General features: G+C 49.8%; 2 protein-coding genes across 20 annotated transcripts in view; both read right to left on the bottom strand.

Annotated features, from left to right (window-relative positions):
- Positions 1–13,037, bottom strand: part of RPL26L1 (ribosomal protein L26 like 1) — a 493,737-nt gene that overhangs the window by 301,631 nt on the left and 179,069 nt on the right. For 2 of the 17 annotated variants that reach the window (XM_015141396.3, XM_078003969.1), the window contains exon 1: positions 539–542. The exons of 14 other annotated variants lie outside the window; for them this stretch is intronic. The gene's annotated coding sequence lies outside the window, so the exon portion shown is untranslated. Of the gene's footprint in view, positions 1–538; positions 543–12,787; positions 12,792–13,037 lie in introns of those variants that run through there. One more of the 17 variants, XM_078003985.1, reaches the window with a different exon arrangement.
- NEURL1B (neuralized E3 ubiquitin protein ligase 1B) overlaps positions 1–13,037 on the bottom strand; it is a 47,256-nt gene that overhangs the window by 11,340 nt on the left and 22,879 nt on the right. For 2 of the 3 annotated variants that reach the window (XM_002804637.4, XM_077937448.1), the window contains exon 2: positions 6,623–7,168. In XM_002804637.4, the coding sequence (XP_002804683.1) occupies positions 6,623–7,168 (546 nt within the window). The remainder of the gene's footprint in view (positions 1–6,622; positions 7,169–13,037) is intronic. The other variant, XM_077937447.1, reaches the window with a different exon arrangement.

The following is a 13,037-nucleotide window of genomic DNA, read 5'->3' as shown; positions in this document are numbered from 1 at the left end:
ACCAGCTGGGAGACCTTGGGCAAGTCCCTGCCCTTCTCTGGGCCTCAGTGTCCTCTCCTGCAGCCTGGAATGGTGCGCCCAGACCTCTGAACCCTGCATTTAGCTCCATAAGTTCAAGTCTTTATCAAACACTTTGTTTATAACAATAATGAACAAACTCTGACTTTAGGACCACCAACAGTTATGTAACCTTGGTCAAGTTCTCTATCCATGTGGAGTCTGCAAATGAGTTTCCTGCCTCACAGGATTCTTGTAAGGAACAGAAGACGTGACCCACGTCAAGCTCTCAGCATTGTGCCTGGCACAGAGTAAGTGCCTAGTAACTATCTTTAACAAGGGATCTCAGCGCTTCCAAGCTGGGCAAATGACTCCTTTCCAAGGCCCATGCAGGGCTGTTGCTTCTGGCTGCCTGGCATCCACTCCCTTTCTTCTGGTAATAGCACCCAGCTTTTCTTTGGAGGGAACTGCCCCACCCCCACCTCCCATTGCCTCAGGAGTTGGGAGGGGGGCCTTCACCTGGCCAATCACTTCATCTCATCCCCCTGGCCATGGAGATGGGTTCAGAGATAGGCGTGTGACTCAGGCCGGATCCATGAGGCTACATCTAGAGACAATGGGCACACCTTCTAGGAAAGCAGCTCTTCTGTTGGATTTGTTAAGCTCGTGGGACGCAAGACTGGAAATGCTGGTGGCCTTTCCTCCACCCCAAAGGGACAGTCCGGCTGAGGAAGAGGCCACCAGAGAAGACGGCAAAATGAGAAATGAAGACAGACAAGTATGCCAGGTGCTGTTCTTTGGGTCCCTGCATTGAACCAGGCTTAAAGGCAACCATTCCCAGGAATTTTCAGCCACATGCTTTCTTTTTCTTTTTTTTTTTTTTTTCCTTAAGTGAGACTGAACTGAGTTTCTGTCCCTTGCAACCAAAGATTTCTGACAATATGGTCTGATATGCCACGACCCTCGACTGGCATTGCTTGTTCAATCTGACCAGCTTTCCACCACTGGGCAGAGGAAGGACGGCAGGGCTGACACTGACCACCCTGGAGCTGCCTAGGAAGAGGGGCAGGGCTGCCTCAAAAAAGCACGGGGCCTGAACTCAAGGACCTCCAGAAAGGGCTTCCACAGAAAAGAGACATAAGTTGAGTATCGCTGATCTGAAAATCTGAAATGTGAAATGCTACAATCTCTGAAGTTTTGGAGCACAAAACATGAAAAAACACTAATCTAGAATCATCAACAGTGATTTTCGGATATCAGATGAGTGATGCTGAAATGTTAACTATAATACAAATATTTCAAAATGCAAACACGTCTAAAATCTGAAATGCTTCTGATCATAAGCATTTCTGATAAGGGATACTCCACCTCTAATAAATGCTTCCTGGAGCCAGGGAGAGGAGAGGGAAAGGAGTGCATGGCCCGGCAGAAGCTTCCGTTCCTGGCTCCAGGAACTGCTAAATTCAGCGAAAAGTAATTTTCCTGTGCCCAGTCCCTTCTCTTTGGCCCTGAGGAGCATCTCAAAAAATCTAAGCCTCTCAGGATGGACCCACTCACTCCAGGACCCACAAGCCCCTCCTGATCTGTACCCCAGAGAACATTAAACAAGCATAGAGCAGCCCTCTGAGACAATGCGCCCGACAGTACTATCTGCGTGTGTGGCTTGGGGGACTGGTAGTAACTCAGGTGTCCATCAATGGGCAGGGGCCACAAGGGAGAAAGGAACCAGACAGGCATACAACAGTACAGATACATCCCAAAAAAGGGTGAGTGGAAAAAGAAAAACAGAATAAGATCCTTAGCACAATACCATCCATATATGCATATAAAACAAATCTACCTGTTTTTAAAAGATACATTTGGCCGGGCGCGGTGGCTCATGCCTGTAATCCCAGCACTTTTGGAGGCCGAGGCAGGCGGATCACCTGAGGTCAGGAGTTGGAGACCAACCTGACCAACAGGTACCCAGTAGAAACCCCGTCTCTACTAAAAATACAAAAATTAGCCGGGCGTGGTGGCAGATGCCTATAATCCCAGCTACTCGGGAGGCTGAGGCAGAAGAATAGCTTGAACCCAGGAGGCAGAGGTTGCAGTGAGCCAAGATCGCACCATTGCTCTCCAGCCTGGGCAACAGAGCGAGACTCCAAAAGATACATTCTTGGGATTATGAATCAGAGTGATGCCTATCTGGTCAGGAGAAGGCATGAAAAGGAGTGGGGATTGAGGATGAAGCAAAACAGTTAAAGCAAGAGATAGGGTCTACATGGCCCCTGGACAGAGGAGTCCGAAGAACTTGACACCCAAGGTTCCCAAGCAAGGAGGGAGGAAGGAAGGGAGAATATACACCTACGCAAAGGAGATGCAAAAGGGATCATGAGCACAACCGTGGCAGCACCTGGGGGCCCTTAAGAAATCCTAACTCCTGGGTGCCACACCCAGAGGTTCTGATTTAATTGGTCTGGGTGCAGCCTGGGAAATGGGATTGTCAGAGCTCCCCAGGTAAGCACAATGCGAACTAAATACTGCTGCAGCAGTCTTCCAGTCCTGGCTCTGCCACTGACCGTCTTGGTGGTTCTAGGCTCGTCACTTTCCTTCTCGGAACTCTGGATTCTTTATCTAGAAAGGGCACCCCAGGGTCTGGCCCATAGATGCAGCACTCTCTGCTGCAGCTGGACTCCATGCAGGAAGATACTGGGTTGGGCCCACAGTTCCACCAGGCAAAAAAAAATATGTGAGGCCTACGAGCCCTTTTTTATTTCTGAGACTTTGGCTCAAGAGCGAGGGCAAATAAAACACACCCCAGCCCCACAGATGGGGTGGATGCTTCTTAGACAAGGATTGCCAGATGAAATGCAGGATGCTCAGTTACATGTTTTTATTTAATTTATTTTTTTGAGATGGAGTTTTGCTCTGTCACCCAGGCTGGAGTGCATTGGTGCCATCTCGGCTCACTGCAACCTCGCCTCCCAGGTTCAAGCAATTCTTCTGCCTCAGCCTCCCAAGTAGCTGGGATTACAGGAGCCTGCCACCAGGCCTGGCTAATTTTTGCATTTTTAGTAGAGACGGGGTTTCACCATGTTGGCCAGGCTGGTCTCGAACTCCTGACCTCAGGTGACCCACCTGCCTCGGCCTCCCAAAGTGCTGGGATTACAGGCGTGAGCCACTGCGCCTAGCCACATTTGAATTTCTGATAAACACTTTTTTTTTTTTGCATAAGTACGTCCCAAATATTGCATGGGATATGCTTGTACTAAAAAATTTTCCTAATTAGCCAGGCATGAGCCTGTGGTCCTGGCTACTTGGGAGGCTGAGGCAAGAGGATTCTTTGGCCCCAGGAGGTGGAGGTTGCAGTGAACTGTGTTCATGCCACTGCACTCCAGCCTGAGTGACAAGAATGAAACCCTGTGTCAAAAAAAAATTTTTTCCTTGTTTATCTGAAATTCAAATGTAACTGGGTGTCCTATATTTGTATTTGCTTAGTTTGACAACCCTATTTACCCAAATGCCACTTTTTTTTGTTGGTTTTCAGGCTTTATCAGGTGCGACCTGATTGTGGTGAGGGAGGAATGAAGGGGTCTCAGGGGTTTTCAATTCTAGAATTTACAACTGGGAAGCTCTAAAGGAACCATGTCAGCCCCTTGTTCCCTGCGATGGAAAGGAGTTCAGAGTGCTCAGGACAGCACAGAAACTGGCTGTCTCTTTACGTATCCATTGGGTACCTTGGACACCACCTTCAGGAAGCCAAATCCTCCCAGGTATTGGGAGATTGCGGGTGGGATTTTTGATGTTCTCATGGTGCCTCATCCTGTCCCGGAAACAGCAGGGTATTTGTCTCCTGCACTTAAACCATACAAAATCATGACTGCTTAGCTTCTTATGTTATTGTAACGTTTTTCCTGATTATAAATCATTGTTATCTTGGAAAAAAAAAGTCACTCATAATCCCTTTACCCAGATGTAACCAATGACAACTTGCTTTTCCTCTGGGAAGAAAATAAACACTCATTGAACCTCAATCACGTGTCAGAAACTTCCCCTCTGTTATCTCATATAACCTTCAGAAAGGACAATAAACCTTATTGCTCTTTCTGACTGTAAAAGCAATACAAGCTCTTTACATATATGTATTTTTAAAAGGTGACTCAGAGATATAAGTAAAATTCACCCATGATCTTATCACCCATGGATGAAATTCCTTCTAATCCCATTTTCCTCTTTTATGTTTGTGTTTCCTGCAGATCATATGACGCAGAGAGAAAAAAAAAAAAAACAGAATAATTCTGTGATCATTGTCCTGTGGCACCTGTGCCAGGTACTTTCCATCAATGAGCACAGCTCAGGGATGACCTGTAGATAAGGGAAGCTGAGGCTCACGTCTGCCATGTCACACTGACGTTCCAGCAGACTCTACCTCTCCCTTCCTAGAATGTTGTAGCAGTTCAATAAGGGTTTGCTGAATAAGGAAATGGAGTGGGGGGGGGAGTTCACCTCACAGATTTATGCAGCCTCATTAAGTCATCAGAGGCTGCTTCCAATTTGTATTTTTTTAAAAAAATCCGAATCCACTTGAGCTGATTATGGAGTGGCTGTGATTTCTTGGCTGTTACTCAGAGACATGGGCTGCGAATGAGCAGGTGAATGAGGTGGGATTGCTTCCCTGCTGGATAGGAACAAAGAGCTCCAAAAAAGATGATGGGAAATCTAGGTTTCAGAAACCTGTATCTCCTGGAGGTGAAATAACAAAGCCTTTCATGGAGAAGAGCATGAGGGGACACAGTTAAAATGCCCAAGTAAGGCTCCAGCTTGGAGGGTGGGTAGTTCTTCACAATCTGGTCTAAGCCTGGAATTTGGACACATGCTCTGGCTCACTTGCAAATGGGCAGAGCTTCTTATTTCTTAGCTGTTACTTCTTGAGTGCCTTCTCTGTGCCAGGAACTGTGCTGCATCCCTTTTAGACATCATCTCATGTAACCTTATCAATAATCCCATGGCGTGGGTGCTATCATGAGTCCATTTTGCAGATGAAAAAAAAAAAAACTGAGGCACAGAGAGGTTCAGTCACCTGGCCAAGGCCACACAGCTGGCAAATGGAGAGTCACTTCCAGAACAGAGGTCTATGTGATCCAACACCCTGTTCTTGACCACTCGGATGTTCTACTGTCTCCCTACTTCTGTGGGTTGGGGCATAGCTTGGATGCATGAATCTTTCCTCCTTGCCTAATGGTGGGCTAATGAAGGGGATGAGGTAGAGGAGCAAGAAGCCCAGGCCAGGGTTCTCCCACAAGATGCAGCTGAAAAGCCAGAAATAGCTCAAACATTCAGATATACCAACTCTGGTCATCCAGCTCATGGGATACTGCTTAGCACACTGAGCAATAAGAATGAACAAACTACTGCTACAGCAACAGTGTGGATGAATCTGAAAAATACGATGCTGAGATAAAGAAGCCAGATACCGATGGGTGAATACTGTGTGATTCCATTCACATGAAGTTCAAAAACAGGCAAAACTAACCTATGGTGAAAAATCAGAAGAGTGGCTACCTCTGGAGAAGAGAAGGCTTGACTCAGAAGGATCAACTCTGGGGTTATGGACAGGTGTATCAGTCTGTCAACATCTGCAAACCTTTAGATCCATGCATTTCAGCAATGCATGTAAGCCACACCAAGAGCTGTGTCCAGATTCCCTGACAAACCTGCTCTCCCTTTACTCCCCAAGAGGTCGAGGCTGGGCTGGTTCCGGTGCAATCTGTAGGTTTAAGCGCTAAGGTCTCAAACAGAAAGCAGATGAGTGGTTGCCCGGGCTGGAACGAGGGGACAATAGGGAGTGGCTGCTTAATGGGTAGGGTTTCCCTTTGGGGTGATGACATGTTTTAGAGCTGGATAGAGGTGATGGTTGCCAACTATATGCCACTCAGTTGTACACTTAAAAATGGTTGCTGTTCTATTATGTGAATTTTACAATTTTTTAAAAAAGCTCTTGAGATACAGGCAGCAAACTTCTACTCCCATGAATTCTCACCATCAGGATTTGGGCATTAGCGGCTGCCTCCTCCGTGAGAATCGGGCTCACACCTGTCAGCCTCCCCAGCACCCCAAGCCCCTTAATGTGGGCCAGGGTTTGCCACACCTAACTCCTCTCTGCATGTGCCGTGGAGGTACTCCACGGGTGTTTATGATCAGAGCCTAAGTTTGACGCTGAGTGGGTGAATGAACGGCTAAATGAGCAAATGGAAGTGTGTGAATGAATGCGCGAAAGAGCGAGCAAATGAATACATGTGCGAATGAGTAAATGAAAGAGTGAGTGAATGAATGAACAAATAAACTAGGAAATGAAGGAATGAGTTAGTGAATGAACCTGGGCCAGAGCATGGGTTCAAGCCATGTGGGTCCCAATCCTGGCTTTGCAGCACAAATAATTTAACCTCTTCATGCCTCAGTTTTCGCATCTGTAAAACGGGAGGGTAGGTTGTGAGAAATAAATGAGTTAAAAGGCGTAAAGCGCTTAGTGCCACGCCTGGCCAAAGGAGCCCTCCGTAAGTGACTGTGGCTACTAATGGAACACACACCCACGCGCAAGGGTACCGCTGCCAGGTCCCCAGGGGGCGCCGCGCCCGCGACCTACCCAGAAGCTGCACCTCGTCGGTGATGCCGTAGACGTCAATGAGCGCCCAGAGCGGGCCGCCCACGGCCACGCCGCAATGGAAGAGCACTGGCTCGCCGTCGTTCACGCTGTAGAACACGCGGCCGTGGCGGTCCGCCCAGTAGGCCAGCACCGTGTCGCGCAGCGCCAGGTTCTCGGGCAGTGCCTTGGCCCAGTAGCCGGGCCGCGTGACCAGGTCGGGGCAGGCGTACTTGGGGATGTCCTGGGCGCTCATGAGCGACGGATCGTGCGCAGTGAAGCCGAAGCGCAGCGCGCCGCTCCAGCCCGGGCGCACTGCCACCAGGCGCAGCCGCACCTGCTCGTACAGCCGGATGGGCCTCTGCGTGAACGTGACGCCGTTGCAGAAGCTGTTGCGCCGCGTGGCCCGGCGCGAGTGGCCGTCCAGCCGCACGTTCTTGCCTTTAGCCTGCGCGTGGAAGCGCGGCGCCTCGCCCAGGACCGGGCGCCGCTCGGGACCGGGGCCACAGCACGGCCGGGTGGCCAGGAGGCGCGCCGGTGGGCTCGGGTCTGCGGAAAGAGACAGGCAGCACGGTTAGGCCTCCTTCGAACTCCTGCGGGCCCCCATTGGTCTTTATTTAATTTCATTTGAAATTCCATCTTCATTGGACTGGTTATTGATAAGAAGGTTCCAGGCTACACCAAACGGCGACCGGCCCTAACCGGCCCTAATCTCTTTGCCACAGCAGTCACCATACCCATTCCACAGATAAGCAAACCAAGGTTTAGTGCGTGTGTGGTGAAGCACTAGAGCTGTTTCACTGTCAGAGGGGCCAACACCAAGAGCTTGTCACGACAGCCAGCCAGGGGCCAAATCACTTCTCTATCCCCATCAAATCCCTCCAAATCTACAAGGACCTTCCGGAGCCACCTCTGGGCCACAGAGCGCCTCCAAAAGTCCTGGATTCTTGGGGTTAGTAGTGGAGGTATTTGGCTGCTTTTCTCTGTGCAGAGCATCCAAATACCTCCCCTGCTTTTATTCAAAAGCTAAGACAGGTCAGTCAATAGAAACGGCCATGGCAGCCTGATTCCCAGCTCTGGCACTTCCTAGGTGGGAGGTATGGGGCAGAGCTGTCACTTCTCTAGCTTGTCTTTTTGCCTGGAAAACGGGGACATGACTCCACTCACTGCTGAAAGAGAATGTGGATGAAGTCCCTGGAGTACTACCTGGCACAGTGTGTGTGTGTAACAAAAGTCATTAATCATGATGTTATTACTGATGATATATATTACTGAGGTTCCAAAGCACATCCAAGCCAGGATTCAGGGACTTCCCCTCCCCTCAGCCACAGAAAATGAAGGCATTGCTTATGAGCAACGTTGGCTTTTCCGGAACGGACACCTTTGGGGTTCATTTCTAAAGACATTCTGCTTTGAAGGACCTGGGGAATCCCGGGGTGGTCTTTCAAAGGACCTGGTCACAAAGCCAGGTGGCTCAATGTCAAGTGGGATTCTTCCTCTCTCCCTACCTTTCCTCCTCCCATCCTAGGGGCGGTTCCTGGGGGGCTCTGGGATCCTGGGGGGTGGCAGGGCGGGTGATTACTACATGAATCTCTGCTGCTCTTCACCCAGCAGCTGACTACAATTTACATGGCAAATTCTCACAAACCACAGGCCGCCCAAGGCACACAATGAGAAGAATGGCGACCCCAGGAATGAAAGACCACTCCTCCCACGCCCAGCCACGGGGCGCACTGTGCTCTGGGCGCACCACAGAGTGCAGGCGGGGGCGGGGTGGTTCGAGGAGTGCTGAGCCTGATGGGAGCTAGGGCAGGGGAAAATGAAGAGGGAGAGGCAATGACGAGGCAAACAAGACATGCAGCCCCTCCCCAGGCCCTGGAAGAAGGAAGGCCCAGTCACGGGGAGAGGAAATCATGCCTGGAAGAAGGAAGGCCCAGTCACGGGGAGAGGAAATCATGCCTGGAAGCTGGGAGGCCGCTCTCCAAACAGAAGCTGCTGGCCCACAGAAGACAAAATATAAGGAATAAAAAAGCCAAGGTTCCACATTAGAAAGGAACATAAGGGGCTTCAGTCATTCATTCACTTAACACACATGAAGCGAGTGCGTAGTATGCACCAGGCACCATGCCAGGCACTGGGAATACAGCAATCACCAAGACAGACAAGGTTGTTGCTCTGATGGAGCTGACATTCCAGTGGGCAAAGTCAGACGATAAAAAACATACTGTCCCTGGTGGGAAGCATTACAGAGTAAAACTCAGTCAACGAGGCAGGGCAGAGACAGGTGTTTTCTTAGGACTTTGCGGAAGGGCCTCCCTGATGAGTGACTTTGGAGCCGAAGCCTGAAGGAGGGAAGCAAATGAGCTGGGAGGGTGGTTGGGGGAAGATCATTCCAGGTAGGAGGTACAGCAAGTGCAAAGGCCCTGAGGCGTGGCTGAGAAATGACAAGGAAGCCAGTGTAGCCAGAATGGTGGGAGCAAGGAGGGAAGCGGGTAGAAATGAGATCAGAGCTGGGGTGGGGAGTGGGAAGAGCCTGTTGTTTGATTTTTCTTTAACCATTTTACTTTGAATGCGATGAGACCTTACTGAAGGTTTAGAGGACAGACATGATAGGAGTGCCCAGGCCACGGTGTGCAGAGTGGACTGCTGGGAGGCAGGGGCAAGGATGCTCAGGCCAGCAAAGCTCCTGGATTATTCCATGGCAGAGATCATGATGGCTCCTATCAGGGGTGGGTACCAGTAAAGCTGGTGGGAAGGGGTTAGATTCTGGATATGTCTTGAAGGTAGTACAGCTTTGAAGGTTTTCATTCATTTTTATATAGGAAAATAGAAAACATTCAGTCTACTTGCTTTGGACATTTCAACTATATTCAATAGATAAAACAAATTGAAAAAGGCCTTTTGGTTCTTTTTTTTTTTTTTTTTTTTGAAATGGAATCTTTCTCTGTTGTCCAGGCTGGAGTGCAATGGCATGATCTCAGCTCACTGCAACCTCCACCTCTTGGGTTTAAGCACTTCTTCTGCCTCAGCTTCCTGAGTAGCTGGGATTATAGGTGTGCACCACCATGCTCGGCTAATTCTTATTTTATTTTTAATTTTTTTTTTTTAGTAGAGACAGGGTTTCGCCATGTTGCCCAGGCTGGTCTTGAACTCCTGACCTCAAGTGACCCACCCACCTCAGCCTCCCAAAGTGCTGGGATTACAGGCGTGAGCCACCGCACCCAGCTGACCTTTTGGTTCTATAACAGACACTTGAATGGGAAGCAGAATGGTGGTAAGGACAGGGTAGGGAGATACCAGTAGTAGATCCCGGAGGGCAGGGGCTTGTCCATGCCATCTTTGGTTTCTCTGGGCTCAGCACACACCAGGCTTGATAAACACCAGTTGCTGCCTGTATTACAGTGAGAGCTTGAGCAGACCTCAGGGATCGTCTTCTCCAACAAGCCCATTTTACAGATGGGAAAATGGGCCATCAGAGGGAGAGGGGTCTGCCCAAGCTCAAGGTCAGTCAGGGTCAGGGCAGAAAGCCCTTTCTTGGGCTCTTCTGGCCAGGCCACCCCTGATGCAGGGAGGCAGAATATGGAGGTCATTTTCATGCAAGAAGGGTAAGGCCCAGGAGGGGTGGCTGAGCACCACCTCCCTCAGCGTTGGGCTGTGGTGAAGGCCTCCGCCTTTCTACACCTCCCACCACAGTTAGTCGTGGGGGCACCTGCTGTTTCTGCCTGCCCAGTATCCATCCCTCTTTTTCTGGCTACTATGCTCCAGTTTTCCTTGGGAGATCTTGCTTTCCGCCAGCTAGTGGATTGACCTCACTCCAACTCTAGAGACTAGGGTAGCCAATCAGATGATGGCAGACTTTTTGGCTAGGGGCGCCCTCTTCTGCTCTAAGCCAGGTTGAGCTGGGTTTCTGATACTAGCAACCAACAATGTCCTGACTGATAGAATCACAGCGCATTCAGACACTTCATCTGGGCTGGTCATGTGTCATGCATTTCATCATTTAATCCTAGTAGTGTCTCTATGTGGTAAGGACTACTGTTATCCATCCCCAGCATGGATGAACAAATGGAGTTTCAGAGAGGTCGAGTCACTTGCCTAAAGTCACACAGCTGGTTTAGTTAAGGGCAGAGATGAAACCAGGGATTGAAGCCAGGTGTGTGTGATCCCAGCTCTGTTTGTTGTTGTTGTTGCTTGTTTGTTTGTTTTTTACCATTTTACCATAGTCTCTCTGCCTTTTAGAAACCAACACAAGATTGACAGAAGGGCTGGGCCATAGACCCCTAAGGCAGGAGAGGGAGACTAGAGGCTGCCTATTGACTTCCTTCATCCCTGGGCAGAATTGCCAGGCACTGGACTGGCACAGGTAGCAGACAAAATGTTCATTCCAGTGCTCATTCATTTCTTCATCCAGTACTCCTTCCTGCAGATCACACACATCCTGCCTTCGTGGAGATCTGAGTCTCTCCAGGTCAAGCAGACACACAGCTGAATGCCCAATGACAACAGGCATGATAAAGACCATCTCAGGCGATGGCACTGGGGGGACTAGGGACCTGCAGGAGGCCCTGGACTCAGCTAGGGGCTGGGAATAGTGGGATGCCCATTGAGCCAGGTCTCGAGGGAGGAGAGGGAGCCAAGGGGAACGGTAGGGGCAGAAGCAGGGAGAGGCTGGAATTTGGAGGGAGGGTAAAGTGATATGGTAGGTGTGGCAGAGGGTGTGCCAGGTTGGGCAGTCACTGCCTTGCAGAGGTGAGGGCGAGGGTGCTGCAGACATCACAGGAACCAGATGGGAAGGCCCTAAATGCCAGCCCAAGAGACTCAGACTGCACTGCACGGGCAAGAGGGAGCTACTACAGGGCTTTTGGCAAAGCAGGGCCACGGCCACGCCCACACTGCCTATCAGGGAGGGGCCTCCAGGGCAGCAAGGAGGGTGGACAGAGTCAGGCTGTGGACCATCTCTAGAACCACGAGGTTAAGAGGAAGGGACAAATCCCAAATGAGCAGGGGAAGCAGCACCGGGTGTAGACCATCGGCGGAGGTAGCTCAGGGACAGCAGAGGCCTGTGCTGTCCATGCTCACGGTGGCCTTGTACAAGGCACTCAGCTCCTGGTGCAGCTTCGCCCAGTGCCCAGCAGGCTAAGGCCCCCTCCAGCTGCCAAATCCTCCAGGAAACATTAAATATGACCACACATCAAAAGCCCTTCTGAGCACCAGCGGCCATGGCCAGCCTTATTTGATGATTTTTATCTCCCCTCCCCTTCACTGTTGTTTTCTGACCTCATCTCTCCGTCGGAGAGTTTCTTTACAGAAGGGCTTGGGAATCCCAAGAGATGTTCTTTAAGAGCGGCCTGCAATTTAAATGAATACTGGGGTGGAGAGAAGTACTGCCTTGTTACTATAGGGGAAGTTTCCTGCAAAACCAACTATATGTTAGGATAAAATGCGGCCAAGAAACCAGCGAAGTTTACATATTTGTTTAATCTTGATTATATAATCTGACTTCCTTCAGGGAATAAGAGATAAACACTCTTATTTCCAGCCCCCCACCGCCGCCCCCCGAGACCAGAGCTCTGACGTGAGATAAAGAAAACTAGAGTTAAAAAGTTTCTAAGAGGATGTGTTATTTACACAAATTGAAAATGCTTAAAATAAAAGAAAAACAACAAGCAATCTCAAATAGTACACCAGCATCTGCTTTTAGCTGGGTTCAGGGAAAGCGGTTCCTATAAGAAACAGAAAAATGTGGAGGTTGGACTCCAGGGGCCCTGTGGATCATCCTAGTTTGGAGATGTCAATGGCAAACCTGAACTTTCTCATTTAAATTGCTAAAACAAACACAACAGCCACATCATAGAAAGTTCAGAAAAGAGGAGAAAGATCTACCCCACCGCCTGCTGCCTCTCCCCACTTTTGCACCCTGTCTCTGCATTTTGCATTGTCCCAGTCCTGATCGATCTCACATGAGAACCGTGGGCTATGCCCTCACCATGTACCATGGCTGTGCTGGATTTTTTTTTGACACATGATATCAGCTAATTCTTAAAACAAACCTTCACCTACAGGATTGGGGTCTCCATTTATCCAGCAGAAAACAAGGCTCCAGGGAGCAAAGACATTTCCCCGCAGCTGCAAGGCGGCAGCACTGAGATGTGACCCAGCCTGTCTGATCCCCAGCCCGTGCTTTTCCCCATCCTAACTCTTTTCCATAAGTACCACTGAAGTACTCAGTAATGTAAGTATTTTCCTGACTTTCTCTTTTTTTTTTTTTTTTTTTTTGAGACGGAGTCTCGCTCTGTCACCCAGGCTGGAGTGCAGTGGCCAGATCTCAGCTCACTGCAAGCTCCGCCTCCCGGGTTCCCGCCATTCTCCTGCCTCAGCCTCCCGAGTAGCTGGGACTACAGGCGCCGCCACCTCGCCC

Source organism: Macaca mulatta, chromosome 6 (assembly GCF_049350105.2).
Source record: "Macaca mulatta isolate MMU2019108-1 chromosome 6, T2T-MMU8v2.0, whole genome shotgun sequence".
Classification (NCBI taxonomy): domain Eukaryota; kingdom Metazoa; phylum Chordata; class Mammalia; order Primates; family Cercopithecidae; genus Macaca; species Macaca mulatta.
The sequence above is the reverse complement of the archived record's forward strand: the minus strand, read 5'-3'. Positions and strand labels throughout refer to the sequence as shown.